This window comes from Neopelma chrysocephalum, unplaced genomic scaffold (genome assembly GCF_003984885.1).
Source record: "Neopelma chrysocephalum unplaced genomic scaffold, ASM398488v2 Primary Assembly neopelma1_68, whole genome shotgun sequence".
Taxonomy (NCBI): Eukaryota; Metazoa; Chordata; class Aves; order Passeriformes; family Pipridae; genus Neopelma; species Neopelma chrysocephalum.
The window spans coordinates 255,145-279,574 of record NW_020897727.1 but is presented as its reverse complement, the minus strand read 5'-3'; the positions used below and the strand labels follow the sequence as shown (position 1 = coordinate 279,574).

At 39.1% G+C, this 24,430-nt stretch overlaps 2 protein-coding genes across 2 annotated transcripts in view; both read left to right on the top strand.

Annotated features, from left to right (window-relative positions):
- LPCAT2 (lysophosphatidylcholine acyltransferase 2) overlaps window positions 1–23,111 on the top strand; it is a 31,628-nt gene extending 8,517 nt beyond the window's left edge. Inside the window, exons 4-14 of the mRNA XM_027685152.1 lie at window positions 15–127; window positions 2,541–2,601; window positions 3,550–3,608; window positions 4,797–4,831; window positions 7,114–7,168; window positions 10,457–10,539; window positions 11,054–11,179; window positions 12,319–12,472; window positions 19,248–19,346; window positions 21,093–21,234; window positions 21,498–23,111. Of these exons, the coding sequence (XP_027540953.1) occupies window positions 15–127; window positions 2,541–2,601; window positions 3,550–3,608; window positions 4,797–4,831; window positions 7,114–7,168; window positions 10,457–10,539; window positions 11,054–11,179; window positions 12,319–12,472; window positions 19,248–19,346; window positions 21,093–21,234; window positions 21,498–21,742 (1,172 nt within the window). The 3' untranslated portion in view covers window positions 21,743–23,111. The remainder of the gene's footprint in view (window positions 1–14; window positions 128–2,540; window positions 2,602–3,549; window positions 3,609–4,796; window positions 4,832–7,113; window positions 7,169–10,456; window positions 10,540–11,053; window positions 11,180–12,318; window positions 12,473–19,247; window positions 19,347–21,092; window positions 21,235–21,497) is intronic.
- On the top strand, window positions 13,437–19,224 carry CAPNS2 (calpain small subunit 2). The gene has a single exon (XM_027685153.1). It carries the CDS (start codon window positions 14,052–14,054, stop codon window positions 14,796–14,798), a length of 747 nt encoding a protein of 248 aa, XP_027540954.1. The 5' UTR covers window positions 13,437–14,051; the 3' UTR covers window positions 14,799–19,224.
- Window positions 23,112–24,430: the final 1,319 nt, after the last annotated feature.

Here is a 24,430-nt window from a genome sequence, read left to right as displayed (position 1 = left end):
TATCTCTTTCACAGCAATTTTGAGTTCCCTTCAGCCTGTAGCAGTTTCTCGTCAAGACCCTGATTCCCGGAAGAACACGGTGGCTGAGATAACTAAACGGGCATTATCCAGAGGCCAGTGGCCACAGGTAATAAATAAACAGCAGGTGCCTTGCCTTGGTGTATGTGAGTCAGTATTCTGAAGGCAGCTCGTGGGTGACAGGCTGGGTTGGAAAGCTGTGCTCACAACAGTCAGGGGATGAGCAGTTGGTGAGATGGGTAACCCAGACTGTCCAAGCTCCAGCACAGACAGCTCAAAACAGCAGTTCCTCACATAAAGAATAGCTGAGGTGGAGCTCAGTTTGCTCTTTAGGTTAACAGTGCTCTAAACCTACAAATACACTGTCATGCCAAGCTGCTGAAAAAATATAGTCATTGATACAAGGCCTTTCTCCAAAGGTATCCTCTGTATATTTGTGTATAAAGTCATGCTCTGCGTTTTGAATTAGTTCTTGATTTCTTGAAGGTTAACTTCCTTAAAATAAAAACTGAAAGTGACTGGTTCAGTAGCTAAAGTCACAAGGTGTCTTTAGTCATAGCTGGATACCTCCTAAATGAATAAGTAAGAAAAGTTAACTTTTCCTTCACTGTTGTTCCACTGAACGGCTTTTGAAGAAAAGTAAAAGAAAAGTAAAAGATGCAAGTGAAAATAATGGACTTCAGTACCAGGCATCTCTGTGACAGCTAGACCTGCTGTCTAGTGCTCTACTTTCTGAACAGTCTCCAGAAACAGAGACCATTCAAGCAGGGAAGACCAACACTTGCCAGGTTTTTTTTTGTAATGGCATTGTTTAGACATTTCATAAACACCTTACAAAAAGCTTTTTAGCATTTTGGCTATTTTAATTTGACTCATAAATGCATTTTTCTAAGCTGCTGTAAATAGTATTTGAGCCTCCATTATCTTTTTCAATTTGTCAGTTATATGGAGGATTTGAAATATTCACATGTCAAAGCTAGGAAGACTTTTTTTTTTTTTAATACTGTGCTTACAAACTACACTGATGCTTAAGATTTGCTAAACTGTTATGGATGAGTGCCCTGGTAGACCTAATCTTTGCTGAAAGCAGCATGGGAAGGAAAGGGAAATGGGCTCTACACCAGTGCTGCACTTGGGATAAAACCTACATATATATTATGGCATAAATAGTCCATGAGTCAAGTAATCTGGGAATCTCCAAGACAGAGTCAGCAGTACAACTGAGGGTGTCACTGGGTGATTCCTGGTCCTGTGCCCTGGCCACACCTTCCTCCTGTTCTTTTTTTTTCTCTTTTTCTTGAGAAACTTGACCACAAGATGATGTCTGTCATACCATCTTCAGAGTGCCTGGGCTGCATTCTCTTAGCATGATAGAAAAGAAAGAGCAGCTGGATTCCCTCTTCCCTCCTCTTAAAACCCAAACACAAAAGGCTAGGCACCCTTATTAATAGCATGAGGTTCTGATTAGGGCTTCTCCAACCCTGTACCACAACAAAGAGGAAGGAGGGAACGATTACTTACTCTTTGATCAGTCACTAACCTGTTTTCTGGGGATTAGGACATAGGCTAAGCAGAATCAGACCCATGTTTGTGTCCATAGCCCCACTGAACGATTTCTGATGACAGAATCTCTAGAGGACTAATTGTAAATCAGTGTGTGCAGCTGCCTCTGTCATACCTTAGAACAGTCTGTCTCTTGGGTGTGACCTACTAAAGCCCTTTCTAGCATCTAGCTTGACCTGTTCACATCTAGCCCTTGACCTGTTCGTGTGGACTGAAGTGAGAGCACACCTTGAACACTCTCAATCCAGACCAGTTTTTGTCCTGAGGTGTTTTTGGAATGCTGCTCATCATCTTGTAGTGATATGAGAAATACAAAGCCTTCCCATATTCCACAGGGGACTGGGTTCAGTGTGTCACGCTGCAGCTCACAGTGCACCTCGTGTGGTATCTCAGACGCTAATTCAGAAACCTTCTGGGTGTTGGGGTGTGTGAGTCATTCAGGTTCAGAGGCTGCTGTGGTGTGTGATGCCTGCAGAGCTCTGCCTCCCAGACACATGCTCTCTGTGCCTTTTGCTGCTGCTGCTCAAGCTGACATCTCATCACAGCTGGAATCTCACTCATGTTCATGACGTCTGTGCCTGTAAATGCTCAAATGCCTCATGCACTTCCTGTCAGCCCAGTTATATAAGGAGCTGCTGGAGAGGAACAATTCTCCTATCGTTACCAACACTAAAATTTCAAGTGAAACACTTAAAGTCTTTTGTACTGACAAAGACCATTCCCCTCTCCTATAAAGCATTTCTTTTCAAATTAAGATGGGCCAGGTTAATAATATTGTGAGCATCCTTCATTTATTTGTTCATTTCCTTTTGAAACAGTGATGATATTCTTGTGATACAGTACAACAGGTCACAGACCTTGCATAAAGTCAGCCTGTGCATAACAGAAGCTAAAGTGTAATCTTTTTATGAAATATGTGGATGTATATATGTATATATTTCTCTCTCTTTAAATCCAAGATACTGATTTTCCCAGAAGGCACCTGCACAAACCGATCTTGCCTGATCACATTTAAACAAGGTGAGATATTTTGTCACATTGTTGTTGGAAAATAATCTGTGATTATTAATTTGTAGTTGTAGTAAGGATGTACTTTTGCAGGTACATCATCCACAACAGCACTATAGTAATCCCTTACATTATTAAAGTTTCAGTAGCACTAAACCCCCTCTTTTATACTAGACAGCTTACTGTTCTGATTTGTGCTATTGTATAGGATGCAAAATATCTATGACGTATATAATTAGTTGGTTGGGGTTTTTTCTGGGTACAGTTTTCATCTAATTTATTTACCCATAAAGGTAACTATGATTATTATGAGATGAACTTATGAACTCAGTTTACAGTTGTGCAATCTTAGATTCCTGTAAATTTTGCCATGCAATCAGGTTATGAAATGCCTTTACCTAGTGCTTAGTGAGCCAGGACAATAGGTTTTTAACACAGGAAGGTGTTAAAAATGGCATCAGTGATCATTAGATTGTTGTGCTGCAGAGTTAGAGCCATGTTCCTTTCCTTTCTTAACTGTTTAGTTAGCAAAGTTACAAAAGCACTGCTGTGTGCTCAGATCCCTGTCACTTATGAAGATAACAGAACAGAGAAGGATTCAGGAAATGCTCAATGGCCTTGTGAGCATCTAATTCTTTGAAATGAATTCCAATCAGTGGGGAGATAATACACAGAAAATTACTTTGAACAATCCAGGAATCTTAGACAGCTTTCTCCTTGAAATGGAGCCTAACCCTTTTCTGTCCTGACATCTTGCTGATCTAAAAATAAATAAACAAACAAAAAATCAAACCAAACAACAACCAGAAAAAACCTAAACAAGAATAATAATACTTCTCATTCTCCTTGCCTTTTTAAAAATGTCTCCTTCTAGATACCATGTCTAAAATGAACCACTTAAGACTCTCAATTGCTGTTTTAAGCTTAGTCATAACAATCAGTTCTAATTTGTGGCTGCAGGTGCCTTTGTTTCACGAGTCCCTGTACAACCTGTGTTACTCCGATACCCCAACAAGCTGGTAAGCAAAACATTCTTCTGTCACAAACCAGTAATACAGAAGTCAGAATCCTGACTTATGTGGTACTTTACATTTTTCGTTGTCGCTAAGAATATATTGTCCTGAACTTTAGCATTGAAGAGCTCCTGAAAGCAGCCAGGCTTCCCAAGTATCACCATGGTGTAGTTGTTGTTCTGACTGTGAAACACTTACTGCTGGGCTTCTCAGCTGAAGGGAGAGGGAAGGCAGGAGAGTATTGCAGCAGAAGTTAGAAATTTCTTGCAATGCCACAAAGTCTGTACTTCACAGTCTAAAATGGACACAACTTCCCTACTAGTCATCATTTTTTGTTTAAGCTCAAGATAGTCTTACTGCAAAGGGACTTTCAAAGTTTCTGAACAAGAGCAAAGCTGATCCCTGAACATCCAACACCCCTCCTTCAGGCACCTCAGGAGGGCAGCTTTGCAGATGTTCTTTTCATGCAGCATTCCTTGTGTGGCTCTGCTTCACTCACATGTGTAAGTCTGGGACCTTTTTAACTTTTTTTAAATTATCTGATCATCCAACCAATCCAGAAAAGACCAAACTTTTAATTCATAATGTTTTTTATGATTAAAAACATAATTGCTGCTATTGTTAGTTATGAAGATTCCTTTGTATAATCCTTTTACAAATGAATTTCAAAAGTGAACCACTCAAGGGGATTGGTATCACATTTCACTGATAGGATTTAAGGTTCTGACAGTATACATTGTAAAAATTATGTATAAGAAGTAATAGAGTGAGGAAAAAAAAAGGAAAGCAAAAAAAGCAAAGACAAAGCATGATAGATTATGCAGAAATGTCCTTAAAAACTAAATGAGACATATTAATGAGGGTGCCCTTCTAAAGGGACTGGTGAAGTTCACTTAAAAAGTCTTACCAGTGTTTTTGTTTCCCTCTCTCTGCTGTTTGGATCAGAGTGAATGATTTACTTAGTAACTATGTAAATGTTATTCCCAGATGTTGATAAAAATCTGCCATGCTTATTTCCAAATTCTTAAAGCAAGGAATCCTATTTGCCATAACACCTGTATTTATTTTCACTACAGGACTATGAAACCATCATCCACTTTTACTAAACTTATGCCTGTTTTAAATTGTAACTTATCTGCTCTCTAACTTGCATCTGGTTCTGTCATACATTTCTGTGTTTTATTTTTTCCTTAGGATACTGTGACCTGGACATGGCAGGGCTATTCATTGTAAGTTTCTTAATCCTACTGAAAATTACATACAGAATTTTTGCTCCCGTTGCTAAACAATCTGCCAAACAGATTCTGCTAAGCTAAGACACATGTTCTTCTAGATCTGTTTTTATGAGGGGGAAATGCTTGGGGATAATGCTCTCATGTAGTAGATTCCATATCTGAATGGCTAGGGTAAGGGTTTGCAAAGGAAAGCATTATTTCCTGCTCTGCCACCCTTTTTTTTCTAATTTTCTCCTGTTTAGCATGTTACACTGGAGCAAAAGAAGGATTTAAATTCTATTTTTCTTTGGCAAACACTCATAGTCATCAAAATCCATAGGTATTTACAGATTCCTATATGGTATACAAACAAGAAAAAATAAATGTTATTTCAGTTTATTCATGAAGATGGGCAAAATAAGTATCATTTTCCTCATAATTCCGCATTCAAACATCAAGGATTCCTCTTCAGATTTTTATTTTTGACAGACTCAAGAAAAGCATTTGTTTTGAGATGTCAGTGAACAGGCTATATATATATTATTTGACATTCAAATAATGAAAAATACTTTAATAAATCAGGCAGTGGATCTCAACACAGGTGGCCTTCTAATATGCTAAAAAACTATTAAAAAACCTTCACAACTGCACTGAAAATATGTCTGGGAATTGCTTTTCACCTTATAAACATTCATTCAAATATGCATTTGCAGTATCCATATACCAAATTTTCATGTGGAATATGTAATCTATCTAAGTACAGTAGTACTGATTTACTAAGTGAGTAACATTTTTAAGGCAACTAATTCTGAAACATGTCTGAATTAGTGGAGTAGATCACAAGCACCTTCTAAGTTATCACTAGTTAATCCTAACAGCTGCACACTTAGAAAATGGACATGATGAAAATGTTCATTTCAGTTTCCCAAGAATCTTTTGCTATTATTATTACTGCTGTTACATTTATCAGCATGCTGAGAGTAATGAACACTGCAAATTCAGGAAGTACTACAGAGTTCCTTTATGAAGGATTTATGCTGGAAGTTTAAATGGAGCTGTGTCTTCAGCTATGAGAGATGGTGTAGGAATGGGTGAAGGAAGAAATGTAGTCAGAGGTGTTCCTGTGGGAGGGAGGAGGCTGCCCATTCACTCAGAACTGAGGAATTCTCTAAGCCTGGTGGCTGAATGGTGAAGGCTCAAATTGAAACCTGTGAGAAGATGAAAGGACCTGCTTGGCAAACCCATAGGAAGGGAATGGATGGATGGAGAAGAATCTAGAGACTCTTAACAAAAATAACTGGAGCAAGAAGAAGAACATCCCCCCCCCCAAACCTGCAGGTCACAAAATGCAGAACTGTCACACTCTTTGTAAAACTTCCTGGATATTGCAGCCAGGATGGGACAGTACCAGTCTCCTTCTCAGAAACCTGCTGACCCAGTTCTGCTTTCACTTACTGCTTCTTTCTTACTTTCGTGCCTTGCTGGGAGGAATACCTAATCTTATGTGTTAAAAAATCAAGCATTAAAGAGTGGATTCATACAGAAGGTAGAAAGGATTCTCTAGTTGTCCTCCTGCCTTATCCTTTTTTATTTTGTCCAAAACAAGAACAGAAGACTGCTTGAAGTTTTTCTGTTATAATGTACCTGATGGAAAGTAAGGAGCAAATATGAATTTCTGCTTAAAAATCATAGTGAAAAGAACAAGTCAGAAGTAGAAATGATTATGCTCATCCTCTTTAGCAGTTTCTTCCTCCCCTACTCTACTGTTGATGCTAAAATTTGTGACTTTTTCTAAAAGCACTGAAGGCCCCAAACATACTGACACTTGATTAACCCATCTGTGTAAACACTACTGTTATTTGCAAAATTACTAGCAAATACTAATAAATCCTTGCTTCAGTTCTGCATAAGGAAGTTACTTGTCCCATTTTGCAGCTGAGAGAATAAGAGATAAATTAAAGCTACTTCTCAGAATCAAAGCTCTTAAAGCTTAAAATCCAGTCTGTGTTCACCTCTTTAAAGAGAGAGCACATGGCCAAGGAGCTGTACAGAATGGTTGATGTGCATGACAGCCCACAACAAGTTGCCTTGTCAGTGAGCAAGCAGCAGGTGTATTCAGAAGTCCTGTAGAAAAAATGTCAAAAACAACTTTTCAGGGGACTTCGCTGCAAGGTACTTAAAAATCTTGCCCAATACTGGCTTTGCCTTTTCTGTGCTTTAAGAAGTTTCATCTACCGACGTGCAAATGCTTTGGTTTTAAATAAGTAAAATGTGTTTTTCTTCCTCTTTACCTGCAGTAAAGTACTGTGCTTACTGACAATGTGTCAGCTCTTCACAAGAGTAGAAGTTGAGGTAAGAATTGGAAATATTTTTGTACTAAGATGCAGCAAGCAGGGAATTTCTGCTTAAATATAAATGCATTATTCATGTTATTAGTGACCGTTAGTGAACAATAAACAAATGTTTTAGAAACAAGAAAAAGGATCACAGAGGGTAATAAATTTAATTTGTTGTCCACGTGTATGTTGGAAACTCTGTTGAGTTAGAAACTCTGTTTTCTGTTAGAAACTCTGATGAGCTTCTAAAAGAAAATGGTCAGAAATGTCTTTATTTTTATAGCATTGTAAAATCATTGTTAATTATCACCACATGCATTTTACAGATGTTAAAACTAAGAATTAGAACACGTTCTGTTAAAGGTAACAGTTTCTTTTTCCCACCTTCTTATTTCTCTGATCCCTTCAAAGTATCCTCGTCTTCCTCACCATCTTCCCAGACTGAACTCTTACAGTTTTCTACCACTAAGAGCTTACTTAAGGACTCAAGTACTTGTACTGAGCCTTGTATAATGAACCAGTTCCCTTGATCATTAAAATCTGCTGCACAGCACAAGATGGCAGATGAATGACCACTGCAACAACATACACACTTCATAACCTGAGCACACACACTCAGTCTGCTCCCTGTCCGAGAGACAACATTCCAAACACAGGAGTGAAGAGCCAGGTAAATTGTTCAAACCTCAGTTAAGTGTTGTATTTCACATTCCTTACCAGGCCAAAAGGATTGTCAGTGTGGACTAAGTTGGTTTAGGGACCTGAGGAAGGAGAGAAATTGATGGGTTTTGCTGTTTATTTGCAAAGCACAGAATTTAGCAAAGTTGTCCAAAGCCTTGTGAATACCAGCAGTGTTGTTACTGCTAACAATTAGCCATATAGTCTGTGTTGTGAAAAAATGAAATTCATTGTAAGGGAGGATCTTGTTACTGTATAATACATGCAATAGACACATGTTTAGAAGTTGTAGTAAGGAGATCATTCTCCTAATAATTTTGTACAGAAGAACGTAATTTATGTACATGGGAGCAAGAAATAGTTAATGTAGCCCTTCCAGTAGAAGGAAGGGCTACATTTTCCCCTACTTCAGAACTCAGACTTGTCTGTTAGAAAATATATTTCGTGTTCCAAAAAAGGAAACATTTAAAGAATTGCAGCTTTCACAGAACATGTGTCCCAAAGTGGAACTGATTTCTTGACATCAGTGCAAAAGTCTTTCAATTTCTAAAAGGAGAAGGGGCAGATTTTCCTGGGGAAGGAGGGAATCCAACTACTCCTTTTAGGAGTGGACATTTCTGTTGCTGTCCCATGCTGTGAGGAAGTAGCTTCTCCACTCCCAGCAGTCTTGCACTGCCTCTACCTGCTGTGCATGAGCAGTGATGGACTCCTGCAGTCCAGGGGTGTATGTGTTTGCATGTTTAGTCAAACTAACAAACTGTAGATATTGAAAATTAAGCAGTGAACCTGGCAATGAGTTTTAGGTCTGCAGAAGATACAGCATTTAGCAAATTCTATAACAAGAGAGACTAGTTCAAAAGCAGATCAGAGAAGTATTTGTGCTCCTGAAAGAGCTGTGAAGAGTTTTTCTTGCAGGACTGCGATTTGACAGGGAAGGTTTACTTACTGCTCCTCAGCAGATAAGCAGCTGGGTGTGTGTGTGAGATCATTCCACCACAGGATGTCAAGAAACAAAATTCTTCCTCCCCAGCTGTGGTTTCTGGCAAACAGGTTTTATGAATAATTGTAGGTGGGTTTTCTGAAGGGGATGGAGGTGGTGTTTAACCTGCCAGAAAGTTACATTGCTCTCTGAGCAAGACCTCAGCCTCAAGTGATGTAATGACCACTTTCAAGACCATGACCCACAGTTGCATAAACTTCTTAGAGTTATGACTTTATCTCACCCAGTGACGACAGGGTTTTTTGTGTCTGTACATTGTGCCTGTGCCTTCTCAATTTAAGAGTTATGTGACTTCTGAAGGGGAATTGTGATAAGCAGGGACCTGTGTCAGACCTTGAACAGAGCTGGCAACTGCTTGCAGAAGGAATGAAATCTCAAGCATTCATGTGAACAGCAGGAGCCCTGCTTTCCTTACAGGGGAGACAACTTTTAAGTATAAACAGAAAATTGTTATGGCTATTCGACAGATAACCAATTCCATAAACTTACTGGTTTTAATCAGGAAGAGGAAGCATTCCTTAAAAACAAACATTAAAAGGCTGTTCAGGATGGCCTGCATTTATATGGGACAGTTACCACTATATTAGTGCATCAGAAGCAGCTGCAATATAACTGAAGAAACATATTGACACATAATTGGCAGTTGTGTCTTCCAGTGAATCATGAGCAACATCAATTTTGAAATTGCTGTATTCTAGGAATTCAGGGCAAGACTGCAGGGTGGGGAGCAGCAGAACTCAGATAAATGATAACCATAGCTGAGAAGAAGCACAGTAAACAGAGCTGTGAACAAACACTTTAGACTGAAGTAGAAAGACCAAAATACTCCTCCACACACACTGCTTTGCACACAGATGCTGGTTCACACTGCAATAGATAGCAGTTCCTCTATAGGATAATTTAGTGAAAAGGAACTTCTTACATATTAATATTGAATAAATCCTCAACAGTAAACATATTGCCATTTAGATATCTGGGGTGTTTTCTAGGTGTAGGAGGAGAGAAGGTGGTTGGGATTTTATACTCTCTGTTTGGAGTTCCGAAATTTTACAGTATTATATCCATTTAATGTACTCCTTGCAACTCAGAACTGTGATTCCTTAACGGTTTTGTCATGGAGGAAAAATGTGCAGGAAATTTATCAGTCACACGCTGACAGATACAATTAACAGGTACGAGGTGGGACTGCAGTGTGTATTTAAAAACATTAAAACTCTTACATACAGTATTGCAGTGTATGTAACTCTGCAATATAATATCACTTACAAAGGATCTTTGAAAAGGAGTAGTAGTAATTCAAACTCACATTCTTACCAGTGCTTCATTTAGTCTTCTAACAAAGTATGCATTTATTATACTTTATTTCCTTGGGGGGTTGATTTTTCATATTTAAGAAGCTCCTACCAATACTTAAGAGGTAGTTTTGGACTAAATCTCATTTGTGTGGTGAGAGTGGAAGAGCCAGAGCTGTTCCTAAGGCAGCTGAGACCTCTAGTGCCCAGTTCGTTCATTGCATGGCTAATTTTTTTTCTCCTGTTTTTCCCCCATCAAACAATAATAAGAAATTATTCATGTTGCTAATAAAGTGGGGACTGTTGAATTGATTGGATAACTCATCCCTTTCAGTTTCTGCCTGTTCACGTTCCTACTGAGGAGGAAAAGAACGATCCCATTCTTTTTGCCTACAGAGTCCGACAAACCATGGCAACGTAAGCAGTCATCAGTTAAATCTTTGAGAATTGTTCCTTTACATCCAGAAATTCCATATATATCCTAACCATAAAGTGAAATTTACTCAAGTCCCAGGTACTATATGTAGGAATTGCTCTAGATTTTCACTAAAAGGTGTCAAATTCCTATACTAGAACAACCTGATTGTTTTTACATGGAGCATAAGGGAGGTTGTCTTACATTGAAACAGAGTATGTTCAATTCATAGAAAACTGGAATAAATTTCTCTCTTTTTGCTTGGGAAGACTAAGTAGGTGGTTTGTTCTCCAAGGTTACAGGGCTGCATTTACAAGGTTGTAAATCATAAAACATCATGACACTGCCATAACTTGGTTTCACGGTTACACAAAATAGGATGTATTGCTTTGTCCTACTTGCAGCAGTGCAAGAATGAATTATCATTTGTTCTGCATGTTAAAGAAGGGAAACAGTCGACAAAAAGTTATCTTCATGTAAGAAATTGATTTTTCTTTTTCCTTAATTTTGTTTCAGTGCTTTGAATGTGCCAGTCACTGATCACACTTTTGAAGATTGCAGACTGATGATTTCAGCAGGACAGCTGACTTTACCCATGGAAGCTGGGCTGGTGGAGTTCACCAAAATTAGCAAGAAACTCAAGTAAGGGAAGTTTAGCTGTTGGTAGCAGCTAATTACTGCAGATAATTACTACAGTGCTGCAGGTGTCAACAGCCATCCACAAAAGGATAAATTACCTGACAACTGACTTGGCCTTGTGTAATATTGTGTATTTACGCATACATATATACACTTACATACATAAATTAGGTGGAAATCAGAGATGAGAAAAATCCCAGTAAGAATTAATCCCAAGTAATTTTTGTGGGCAATGTTGCAAGAGGAAAAATACATTTTTCTAATCTTTTATGGAATTATCTCACCAGAGGGTGAGGAAGGTAGAGCAGTACCTATTTTAAGCACTTGATGCAAATTTAAATTGCTTTAGTGGAGAGGCACTGGCAGCATGTGGCAGGAAGTAAAAAAACCTCTCCAGCCTGAGGTTTCAGCCAGTGGTTTACTGCTCTTAGTTGTGTTGTGCAGCCACGTGTCACTAGTGATGTCAACTTTTTCTGACTGGATACAGTGGAATTTGAGGGCTGAACCACATAACCATACAGTAACTCCATCAAATAACCTGGCATGGTTGCGGGCAAAACTGAATTATGTGTGCAGTGAATCTTGACTTATTATTTATGTGCTTAAATCATAAATAATGTCAAACTGTTTGGGAGAGTTACTTGGCAATACTAATCATTCTTACTGAGGTGCGGTGATGTATTTCTGCAGACATCAGATACTTCTGAGGCTGTAGTGATGCTGGTGTTAGGATAGGGAGTCTGCTAATAGAGCTGACATCTGCTTCCTCTTAAGGAAATACTCACCCTAGAGCATGATGCAGCAAAGTAATGCTACACCTGAATTTATGGTAATGAAAAGCTCTCTGCTGGAGTAGCCCAGTAACTGAACGGATGATTCTAGGTTTGGGAAGTTACTCTATGGAAGTCTGACATACCCAAGCACAGAACTGCCTGCTTTTAATATTAACAACCGGGGGGATCAGTCCTTAATTGCTGATTTAATATAAAATATCCAGTCTGAAGTACAGCATTAGAAATGCTGTGCACACATGCTCTGTTTGGCAGTTTTTTGTCTTTGAACACTGTGATCACTCCTACTGAAATTCCATCTGTCCAAGAACTGCTGTATAGAAATATCTCCTCTCCCTCATGTTTGCATAGCCTAAAATGGAAACATGTCAGAGAGCAGTTGGATACTTTTGCTGCTATTGCAAGTGCTTCCAAAGGGGGAAGAATTGGAATTGAGGAGTTTGCGGACCACTTGAAGCTGCCTGTTTCAGATGTCCTCAAAGAGCTGTTTCTACTCTTTGACAGGGTGAGTAGTTGGTTAACTGACTTGTTGACAATATTTTGTTAGAAATCACATCCCAAAAGGATATTTAATTCATTATGTCCAGCTTAGTAAATGCTTCTTGGTTAACAGTTCCTGTAGGCAAGATAGGTGACTCTTAGAGTTTCCTTTTTAAGTTTTGATGGAAAAACAGTGATCAGTTTGTATCTTGGGAGATGGCAGCCATCTCTTGGACCAAATTGCTGCACCAGTATCAGACAATAATCTCCATGCTGGTAATGGCTGAATATTTCTTTTTGCCTAGCCCAGATTTTGAGCTTACGTATTTATGTGTGTAGTTATGTACTTATGACAGCTTAATTAACTGATATAGTTGTAAGTAGATAATTTAAGGCAGAGTGAATCTAACTACAGTGTTAACTAGAACACTAGTGTTCCTGCTGTGTTTGTGAAGGGTGCTGTTAGAGTTTATAGGGACTCCTCTTGCCTAAAGAGTCAAACTCCTGTGGCCTCCTCCAGCCATAAAGGGGGCCGTGCATTAATGTGGTCATTTAGGCTTTCTCCCATGGTCAGTGCCAATCTCTCCCATTTTCTGCTTCTCTCTGAGGATGACAAAAATTGCTCTGTGGTTGCCCTTCTGACTATACCAGAAGCATCAGTGACTAGAGCAGGCACAGAATTCATCTTCTAGGCACCCAGCATGTGCTGCAGTTCAAGCAGCATGTTGTCCTGCAAGTGCTTATGAACTGGGGGGTTTCTCTTACCGTAGGAGCTTTCCCAACTCAGCATCACTCTTGCTGATCAAGTTAGCTTTAGCAGCACACCTGTCCTTAGCAGGTCATTGTGTTGTAAATGCCCATTAAAACTGTTACAGGATTTTTCCAGATAGAAAGTTTTTACAAGCTCTAAAATAGGGAAGAGTCAAATGTATTTCCTGAATTGCTGAGTGCATTGAAGCTCTAGCAGAGCTGGGTCCTCATCTTTTCATCATTCTTGCCTCCTCATCTTGGACCGTTGGCTCCTTTGAGCCTATAGTTGGAGTCCTGAAGGACAGTACATACATCAGAAATGTGGTGTGGCAACCAGAATAAGTAAGAGCAAAGAAGACTCCCTCCATTTTCCTTATGTGACACAACAGCACCAGTAACTAGAACTAGCAAAGTAATGCTCAATTCACTAAAAGTTGAAGGGATGAAAGACTGCAAGAACAGACAGGTGCAAGGCTGCATTCATCTTTAAGGAGATCAGTGTACCTGAGGATCAGTCATGCTCATGTTGCAGGGCTCTTTTTGAATTGCTTCAGGTATGAGCACAGGCATTTTGAGACTTCTGCTCCGTGGCTTTCAACCTCATCATTTCTTTCTCTAAAATGATTCCTCAAATCATATAAAGCTAACCATGCAAAGAAGAAAAGAAGAAATACATCATCACCTGACAGAAACCAGTGAAACCTAACTGGCAGCCAGGGACATGCACAGACATGGTGAAGTCTAAGCATGCAGATAAGCTGTGTTTTGCCCACGCCCAAGTCAGACACGATACAGCTTCGGAGAGTTTCAGAAGCCAGCCCTGGATCTCTGACTCCCTTCGATAAATCTTTACGATGTTCCTTGCTAAAGCTTTGCTGAGCGGAGGAAGTGGCAGTGGTCCTGGAGGGAGCCTTGCACGTGGCCTTGGAGGTCTCCTAACAGGAGGTGGTGGACATGGAGGGAATATTGGAGGACTCGTCGGAGGTATTGTCAATCTTATAAGTGAAGCAGCAGCTCAGTATAATCCAGAGCCGCCTCCACCTCCTCGCAATCATTTTACAAATGTGGAAGCTTATGAGAGCGAGGAGATCAGACAGTTTCGTCGCCTTTTTGCCCAGCTGGCTGGAGATGACATGGAAGTGTGTGCCACAGAGCTGAGGGCCATCCTGAACAAAGTTGTTTCCAGACATAAAGACTTGAAGACAGATGGCTTCAGCTTAGACACGTGCCGTAGCATGGTAGCCGTCATGGACTGTGACACAAACGGCAAACTGGGCTTTGAAGAGTTTAAGTACCTGTGGAACAACATCAAGAAATGGCAGTGTGTATACAAGCAGTACGCTGATCAGTCAGGCGCTCTTGGGAGAGCTCAGCTGCCAAACGCCTTGAAGGCTGCAGGGTTCCACCTGAAGGAAGAACTGCGCCAGGTGATCGTGCGCAGATACGCCGCCGAGGACGGCACCATGGACTTCAACAGCTTCATCAGCTGCCTGGTGCGGCTGGACGGGATGTTCCGCACCTTCAAGTCCCTGGACCGAGATGGAAGTGGACAGATCCAGCTGACCATTGAGGACTGGCTGCAGCTGACCATGTATTCCTGAAGGCATAGCAGAGAAGAACAAGCTTTGTCTGGAAGCTACACAGGGAAGGCTACAATCCTGTGCTGTAGAACTCTAGTCTTTTCCTTGTTCTAAGGCAGATGGAGCTAGTGGTAGATGGCTCAGCTTCAAGCATTGTGATTCCTCTTGTGCATGCATTAGTCTGCTTTACTGAAGGGTTTATGTAAGTTGTCGACTGGACATAAGCCTGTCTCAGAAAACTAACTCTGGACTTTTAAAGTGAGGGAATATATTGAAAGGATCAAAGCTTCGCTATTTCTTTCCATAAAGTGGCTTGTGTATGAGTATAACTATTATATAAAAAGCTCCTAAATTTGGTGTTGATGTTGCTGTTCTGATTTGTCAGCAGTCACTGAGCTTGAATAAAAGTCTGTTTGCCTGAAGGCAATCACTGGTAGAGTCATGTAGTTATTTCTAACAGGGAAAAACATTAGAGTTGCAATAACTGTAATGACCGGGGAATTTACATAATCATTTAATTTCCTTCCTACTGCTGCTTTTCATGCTTGGCTGCTGAAGCAAAACCTGAGTTGTATTGTCAGTTCTACCTGCTGGCCAGGGCAAAATTGAAAGCTTGTCTGAAGCTACTTTTACAACAGTTTTCTCCTTCCTACAATTCTAGGAACTAGTCTTTTCTCTCTTTCCTTCAAACTTTAGTATAGTTATAATGCAAACAACTTAAAATACTACATTAATATTTAGAGAAATTTGCTGTAATGATGCAGTGATATAGCAGACAGCTAGCCCAAATCAACCTCTGGCTATCCAAGTTAAATTTCATCAGGGTACAGCATCCCACTCTGGCTTGTTATGTAGTTCTGGCTAAGATGTCAACTTTTGAGAAAAAAAAATGGAATAACATGAACTGTCAAAGGTACATTTCTTTGAATTAAGGATTACACAGTTGATCAAAACAGCTCTTGCACGAGGCAAATTTCTCAGCAGGCACTGCTGCTTTAAATGAAAATTGTCTGGGGTGACTCATTGAGAAACACCACACAATACCTGCAGGGCATCTGCATGTTAGTGCAGTATGTGGTTTGGTTTTGTTTGGAAACTTCCTTAGCTTTGATTTCTAAATCTTGCAGTTACACTTAGCAAATAGTATTTTCCAGATTGATGATAAGTCCTCCCTGGTCTACTTAGAGAAGCCTTTTACTTGAAACTTAGGAGAAAATAACTCACAATTTTTGCCCAGACTTTTTTTCCTCCTGCACTTTGTTTAATAGCAAGCTGGGTAACAGAAAAAGATTCATATTGGCCCAAGCTGTTATGAAAGAGGTCACTTCCTTCCTAATGGCATTCACCCCACTGCCAGTTATCCAGTGGAAAAGCACATAGTGCCATTTGGGCTCTGAGTAATAGAAAAGTGAGCACGAGGTAAAGTGTGATACCTCCAGGTGAGCACCATCCTACCAGGTTGGTTTCAGAATTTCCCTTTCTGACTAGTTAGAACTTGCAAGTAGCAACAGGTGATGGAAATTTGAGAGTTATAGCAATAGCCTCTTACATGATGAGCCTGGATATGAACACAAGATCTGCAGTTCCTCCCCAAATGGTTCCAGTTAGTTTTAGCTTCTCTGTGGTAACCCTGTAAGTGACTGAGGGTTTATTTACCTAATAATTTATTTACCTGCCATGAATGGCAGGCACACACACAACACACTTGATTTTTCCTGTTGCTTTACATAGTAGAGAAAAAGGTATTGATGCAATAGTACTTTATACTGTATCTGTCTTGCAGTCCTTGTGCAGATCTAAGTGAAGTATGCTTATGACATTGCAACTTTCTTGTTTTTCTTAGATTTACTGTATTATATAAAAACACAACAACAAAATCCTAGTTACTATAGCATGCTATAGAGAAAAGAGTAGCAGGAAACTAGTTTGCTTAAAAAAAAACAAGAGTTGTTAAGGTTACTCTATGTTTTGATTATTTTATGTAACATAAATACAAATACCTAAATTCTGATGTTCCACTTTGCCATTTAGAGAATTGGAGCTCAGCTCACGTTACCTCCTTAACATATTCTTGGGTACATAGGCTGCAAACACAGCTACTAGATGTGTGTAGAAAGACAGTTGCAAGTGCTTTTTTGCTGTGGTGTTACACAAGCACTGCAGGTTTTCCTGTGTTTTCAGTTTAACTCCCATCCCTTTTGCCGAGTGACAGCCCCATCATTTCTCCTTAACCAAAATGCCAGAGCATTTGGGAGTTAGCCAGCATCCCAGGGTTTAGTAAAGCTAGTCACAACATGATCTTGCAAGCGTAGTAACTTTATTTCCTACTAAAATGGCTGAGTTCTGTGTATCAAACTGCACTCAGTTTTGATTATTGGGTTTTAGCACTTTAATGAAAGTTATATAACCCTTATTTTGTCATTTTTCTTGTCGTTTTTCCATGTACAGCCACAGCTGTGCTAATTTCTTTCAGAAGTTGTTTTTAATTAGATTATTTTAGTTAAAGTTTACTTCCTTGTTCTTTTCCTGTGATACATATTCTTAACTTTAAAAATAAATTTTAAAAAAATATTCTAGTCACATCAAACAATCCTTTGCTAAGAACACATTCTACCAAACTGTCCAAAAATAATATTCTATGGAACTTTGAACAATTATTATTTACACTCTTTCTTCAGTTGTTTTAAAAGTTTATGTTTGTAATGTTACACTTTAAAGTTAGATCTATTATCTCTGAAAACTACAATGTAGCCAAAATACTTAAAGTCAAGTTCTGCACCACAATGACAGCAGATTTGTAAATAAAACCGCATTTATGAGAGAACATTGTCCTTTTCTAATGATTAAAAACTGTCAAAAGTTATATCCCTTGGACACACATGCAAGTAACTTAAAAGTTCATATCTTATTCATATCTTTGCTAAAAAGTTTCCTTGAAATTCAGAGATTTTTAAAGATTTTTCAAAGATTGGTTAGACCATCAGTATAAAGAAAATAACAGTTGTCTGTGCAAAAGACTCTTGCATTGGTTTTGAAGGCTAAATAAAATTGTATCTTAGCAGTTTTAAATCCTGTTAAATGTACAGCTTGATGATGAAAAGTTAGTACTGAACACATTATTACACATATTTTGTTAATCAAGAACTATCTTAAAAGCTAAATTCAATTACTAAAATCCCTGTTTCATAGCACCCAGGATTTTCAAAGCACTCTACAGAGCAGCGTTAGTATTCTCCCCGGCACATTGCGCTGCCAGCAGCAGGAAACCAAGAACAGAAAGGTTAAGGTTGGTATGCTCAAATGGGCATTAGAAGTTGGTAGGAGAGCCAGAAATAGAATCCAGATCTGGCTGTTTGCTACAGATTTACCCAGGAGACCACCCCTCTCTCACTTGGCTGAAAAAGTTCTGTGCTGTTCTCAGACGTAGGGACTCCACTTTTTAAAAAAATGTTTTTCCTCTTGAAGTGCACAGTACATTATCCACAAAGGGAACTCTGCTTTACACTTCAGTTTGCTTTTAAAACATTTTTGATGAATGCCCTTATTGTGAAGGTTCCAAATGATGAGCTATGAGTCATCTCTACTATGCTGTCATTAACTGCTCTGTGTCCCACCATGTAACACTTGTAGATGGCTTTTCCTCAGACAGATGTTTCCCAAAACACTCATGAAACTTTGAGTGTGGTGACAGGAACACTACTGACATATGCATAGATTTCAACAGGCATCTGCCATTTTCCCTATTTGCAAATATAATGCAGCTTACATAAAATTATTCACAAATCCCATCAAAGCAAACTTCAAATGTTCTGTTGAGGTAGCTTTGTAGTTATCACATTGAAATGTTCATCCACATCAAAACCGGAATTATCAGAGAAGCTGTTCCAATGAATTCCTTGCCTTTCTGGCTTAAAAGGTGGGACAGTTTATTGGCTTCAAAATAGCATGTAGGGCAGTGCATTCGCTTCAAAGAAAAGTTTAAGATAGACCAAGTAGATTTGTTTGTCCTTTCACTGGCATATATGTTATTGCTGAAGGTTTGAACTCAAAGCAACAGCCTCACTGTTGGCCTGTTTATTCTGAGATGTTGCATTGGTCTCTGAACTTCAGCAAGTGCAAGTGCTACATGCACTCTTAGAGTTACCTTAAACACATGTATTGCAGTTCATCCTAGAGCCTTCCTGAAGGTCATACAGTGAAGAAAAACTTTTGAGTTGATTTCATGGTTTTTTTGTTTGTATGTTTATAAGATGGAAATGGATACCCAATTTCTAGCTATTGAAAATACGTATATTGCCACTCCAGCCTTAGTATTACATATTCAGTGAGTTAGTATTTTTTCCAGGAAGAACAAATACCTCTGGTGTTGTAAACTGTATTAGTGCATGTTGTGTATTTGATTTACACAACAGCTTTTAAAGGGATTTGCAGTATTAACTATAACTGCTGCCATACATGTTTTGGTTACAGAATGGAGATGGCACCATTGACTTCAGAGAATATGTAATTGGTTTGTCTATTCTTTGCAACCCAGCCAACACAGAGGAGACTATTCAGATGGCATTTAAGGTAAGTTCAATTTAGTGTAAATCTGCAAACCTGACAAATCAAGACTGACTGTAAGTCTGTTACCTTTCAAATCATAAGTTTATAGCTTCAATCTGTTATGGAAATGTGAGTAATACTCTTAAACCAATTGACATTTAGAGTGTAAAGGAGAGGGGAAGAATTGCAGGCATCATAGAAAAGGGTTTCAAAAGCCATGTGAAGGCACTAATGAATATGTAACTTGGCAGCCTAACTCCAAAAATGATTCAGCAGCACTTGTGGTTTTTTTGCCTGAGGTTTTTTTCTGCTGTGATTCTTCAATGTCACAATAGGTGGAGTAATATCCTCTTGTGGGTCAAGCCTCACTAGAGTCATTGTTCTTAACAAAGAGGAGGGAAAATACTAAAGGAAAAAAAATTCAGGACTGGCACATCTAAAATTGAGGTGCATCTAAGAACTGGTGGCTTGTACTATGGTGTCCTGACGTGGTGCAATAGCTCCTTTCACATCTCAGATACAGGGAGGCAATACATGACCAGGGATAGCCAGGCTGCGCATCCTTGACTTTTTTTTTAGTAGCTCTTTGGCACAGATTCAGTTACTTTACTCATTAATCTGGTCTTATGAACCATATTGAGTAATATATTGATATATGGGTCATGTTCATCTTAAACTGGGCACTTTTTAGCACTGATGTGTACTTGGGAAGTACTAGAATTCTTATGGCAATCCATTATATCCAGTGGCTTCTTTTTAGATAAGCACTACAACTGTTAAAAGTGATTTGTGCTTTTTTAGGGATGTTTTATCAGTACAGATTCCTATGAAGAAGGAATTATTGCAGGAATAGCAGCTATTATTGCTGTTTCATTGTTTTGTTTTCCAGATTCCAGACTATACTCTCCAGTATCTTAACAGGTGTGCTGATTATAAAATTAGTAATTTGTTTTAATATCCAGTTTCAGCAGGAAACAACTGGTTCAGCTGGTAAAAGCCTGTTTCAGTCTGAAATAGAACTATGGGTTTCCTTTTGCTACTTTTTTTCTTTGCCATTAAATGTGCTTTCCTTCACAATGGGGAAGTTTGCCTGTAGCAAGTACTTGAGAATTACAGCCATCCATCCCTTGTGTTTCTCAAGGGGTGATTCATAGCAGATGCTTACTGTCACTGTGCTGGGAAGGATGGGATGATCAGTGTGCATCCACTGCCTGCATTCCAGGAACAAAAATTCCTTGTTAATTGCAATAATTCCTTAGTGGTTGACCAATCACATATACTAAATTTTAGGTATTTTACGTCAGAACATAAACTATGGCAAGTTTAATCTGATAAGGGATGTGCCATAACCTAATGAAAATGAGGACTAAAACCCAAGATATTCCAGTATAGAGAGGCTGAATCCAGTGGAGCCTTAGCATAGCTCATGGTGACCATAAACATAAACCTTCGCTTATTTTTTATCAGTTTTGTGTTAGTTTTATCACTGAACTAATGCTGTGAGGTTTGTTTGTTTTTGCAGAATGTTCAAATCCCAGCTATAGCATGTATATTCCTCTGCTAAGTGTCTACTTAATCTTGTTCCAGAGAAAACACATAAAATATTTTGGAAGAGAAAGTAGCAGAGATGCAGCAGATCTCCTCAAATCCCAGGCATTGTTTACAGATAACCTCTTGAATACTAGAAAGCCAGTGTGGGTGGCTAATGTGCACAGAAGGTCCACAGGCAAACTGATGCTAAAGTATTTGTACACATTGTGTCTTTTCCAGCTCTTTGACATGGATGAGGATGGCACTATAACAGAAGAGGAGTTTGCTTCTATCATTCAGTCAGCACTGGGGCTACCTGAGCTTGATGTTTCCATGCTCTTTAAAGAAATAGATGCAGATGAAACCGGGAAGTTGTCCTATGGTAAGTTAAGCCCTTTTGTAACAGAGAATACTTCAATAGTCATACTGACAGTAAGTTTCCTTTTCTTCCTCCCTGAAATTCTCTGATGGTTCTCCTACCTTGTTCCTGGGGAGAACTGTTGAAGCACAGACCTAGATACTTTGTGTGATACTCGTGAGATTCTTCAGAGGAAGCAAACTGGAGATCAGCTTCAGTAAAAGAAGCAGGCACTGAAATTTTCTTTGATTCTACACTATAGGATCTATTTTTTAAATGTTTTTCAGATGAGTTCAAGAATTTTGCACTCAAGCATCCAGAATATGCCTCATTGTTTACTACATACCTAGATCTACAGAGACACCAGGTAGATCTGTCGGATGAGCAGGACAGTGAGTCACTCGAAGGCAAACACAGCCCAGTCAGGAGCACATCCCTGGTCTCAGAAATAACACCAGCTGCAAGAAATAAAGTCTGTCCTGAAGGCAATGAAGAGGATAGCTCGAGTACCTCTGACAAAAAGGATGACTGAGAACAGTTAAGGAATTCAGCTTTTGAATTCTACAAGATTTTTTCCCTAGCTGTTCATAAGCACAATTGATGTAAAATAGAGATGGAAGTTACAATTTTAAAAAAAAGTTTCTTTTTTTACTTTCCTATCAGGAGGAGTTATTCCTGTTTGAGTGTAAGGGAAAAACTACTGTTCTGTCCTTAATGTCCATATTACAGCACTGGCAATGTTGTTCAGTGTCTTCCAAGTTCATGCTTCCACAAAAGTAACAGCTGTGCTAAGGGGGGTAAGAAGCTCCAGCACTGCAGTGGCCTCTCAGAATGGAGACTGAGGAGTCCACTTGTCTAAAAACAAGTGGAATTTTTGGTGCTGCTCAATTTCTCTACGTACCCAGTATGACTTAAGGGAAAAAAATTATGCCAGTGTTTTAATTTGCAATATCCATTAGCCTTTCTCAAGTTTCTGAGACACACAAATGAGTTACAGGAAGCTGAGAGCTGAAGCTGATGGGTTTTGGCTGTCCTTAGATTTCCCTTAAATACTTGTGAACAAGCAAACTTAAGCTTCTGAACTAGACATGCTGATTCACTGATGTTAGCAGAAACAACTTTAGGCTTAAAGGCTAGGTAAAGGTGGAAATGGCTAATTGGAATGAAACTAATTGGAATTCAAGATAGCAGCTCAGTCTACAGGAAAATGCAGACAGTAAGACCTAAGAATTAATGGACTATTTCAAAATAAATAGAATGTTGTTTACAGTAACAACTGTTCAGGATCACAGTAGGAGGGACATTTCAAACTCCAGCATATTTTTTATTCTAGCAATTATTAAGAGAGGAATGTGACCTTGCTCTGCAAAATTTAAAAGCCAAATATGCTGTCAAGCCATAGTTCTAGTACTTAGTATCTACTCTAAAGTTGTCTCCTAGAAACCATGTTTGCATTACTGTGCCATTACTCAGTGTGTTCTTAGGGTTTGGTTCAAAACCAAGCTCTTTCCAGTCAATGATTTGAGTACGTTTTGCCTCAGTCCTCTCTAGTGCACTGGAAATTGGACCTTTACCTTTTTCCGTCCTTCATCTGAATGCACTTTATACAGTATTTAAAATATATAGGTAGTTATGCAAATAGTTCTAAATAAAAATTTGGAAGGTATGAAATGACAAGATATTTTCAAATTAAAACAGAGATGAGCAAAGCCTAGAGTGTCTAGTACCAATAATAACCAGTTTTCAGCAGGTTTTCATATGTGAAATGATAACCTCTGCCTCTAAGTATTGCTTGCATTATCTGACCATAAGCTCACTGCCATGTTTAATCTTTCTCTGTTTATAATTGTGCCTATCCTTATGTTTCATGTGCTTAAAATAAATCTATATTTTTTAAAAGACTTTACTTGAACAGCTGAGTCTTTTTGGTACAGTGGGAAAGGGTACTTTGTCTACCACAAGGGGCTGGGGGGATTTCTAGGAAATCATGCTTGTGATGTCTTACCTTGATAAACACAGTGCAACCTGAAGCTGGCATTTTCAGTTCTGCATATGATGGCACTTTGCTTTATGGTGAGGCTGGAGGAGTAGGACATGACTAATGCTCTTCCAAAGAGTTACTTCTGCTGACTGCCTCAGCAAAAGGGGATCTGATGCAAAGAAGATCTGCAGATACGTGGAGAGAGACTTCCATTTTCTGATGGAAAATAAGGCATCGCCATTTACAGGTAAAATGAGTGTCCTCAACCACAGTTTAGAAGTAACAATCATGGCTTTGTGTAGTGTAAACGTTAGGAGAGTATTTTCTTTCACTTAGAGAAGGAGAAAGAGGAGTTACCCTAACCTGGCTGTACAGTTAGCTGGAATACATGTTAGTCCCTCGGCAAGGATGCTTAACCAAAGTCCTCAGCTTTTCAACCAGCAATAATCTTTTCAAAGATGACTTCCATTCCAGCCAGTGAGAAAAAGATGGGTGGGCAAAGATGACAGAGAAAACCCCTTCAAGGTCTCAGAATGCAAAGGCTGCCTTATGCACACTCCTGTTGAATTCAGCCACATTCAGCACCTGGAGCACTGCTGCCCAGTACTGTAGCATATTTAGGACTAGTGATCCTATAAAAATCTGCAAGTCACACAAGTGCTTTGCAGTTCAAGCTAAAAATACTGTGTACATAAATCTACCTAGCCCAATAGTTTGAGGAAAGGCCACAAATGGGTTTGGTATGTAGCAGTGATTCAACTATGCTCTGAAAAGAAATTAGCTAAACACTAGAGACACTAACTCAATATACACACATCTGCTTGATGTGCAGGCAGGGAATACATTAATTTCTAGGCATCATCGTGCCTCAGGGAGCTTTTAAAAGGACCAAACTAAAAGCAGTCTGCAATAAACAGGCATTACATTAAGTGGCAGAGCAGGAACTAAACAGAAGGAGAAGGTTAAAAATACTAAACAGAAAATGGATCTCAATTGGGCATTGAGGGATGACACCTTTCTGCCTGAGACCCTGAGGTGTGAGTTCATAAGTCTACAGGCTGCTTAAAGATCATTTTGAGTTCTGCACAGTAGAAAGGTATATTTGGTTCCATGTCACCACAGGAAACATCATTTACTTGATCAGCACTTCTCTGTCATGCTTTGACATGGATTTGATGATAAATCCTTCAGGGATACCAAAATAAGGTACTTTAAAGTATATAGAAACTCCACCAGTCT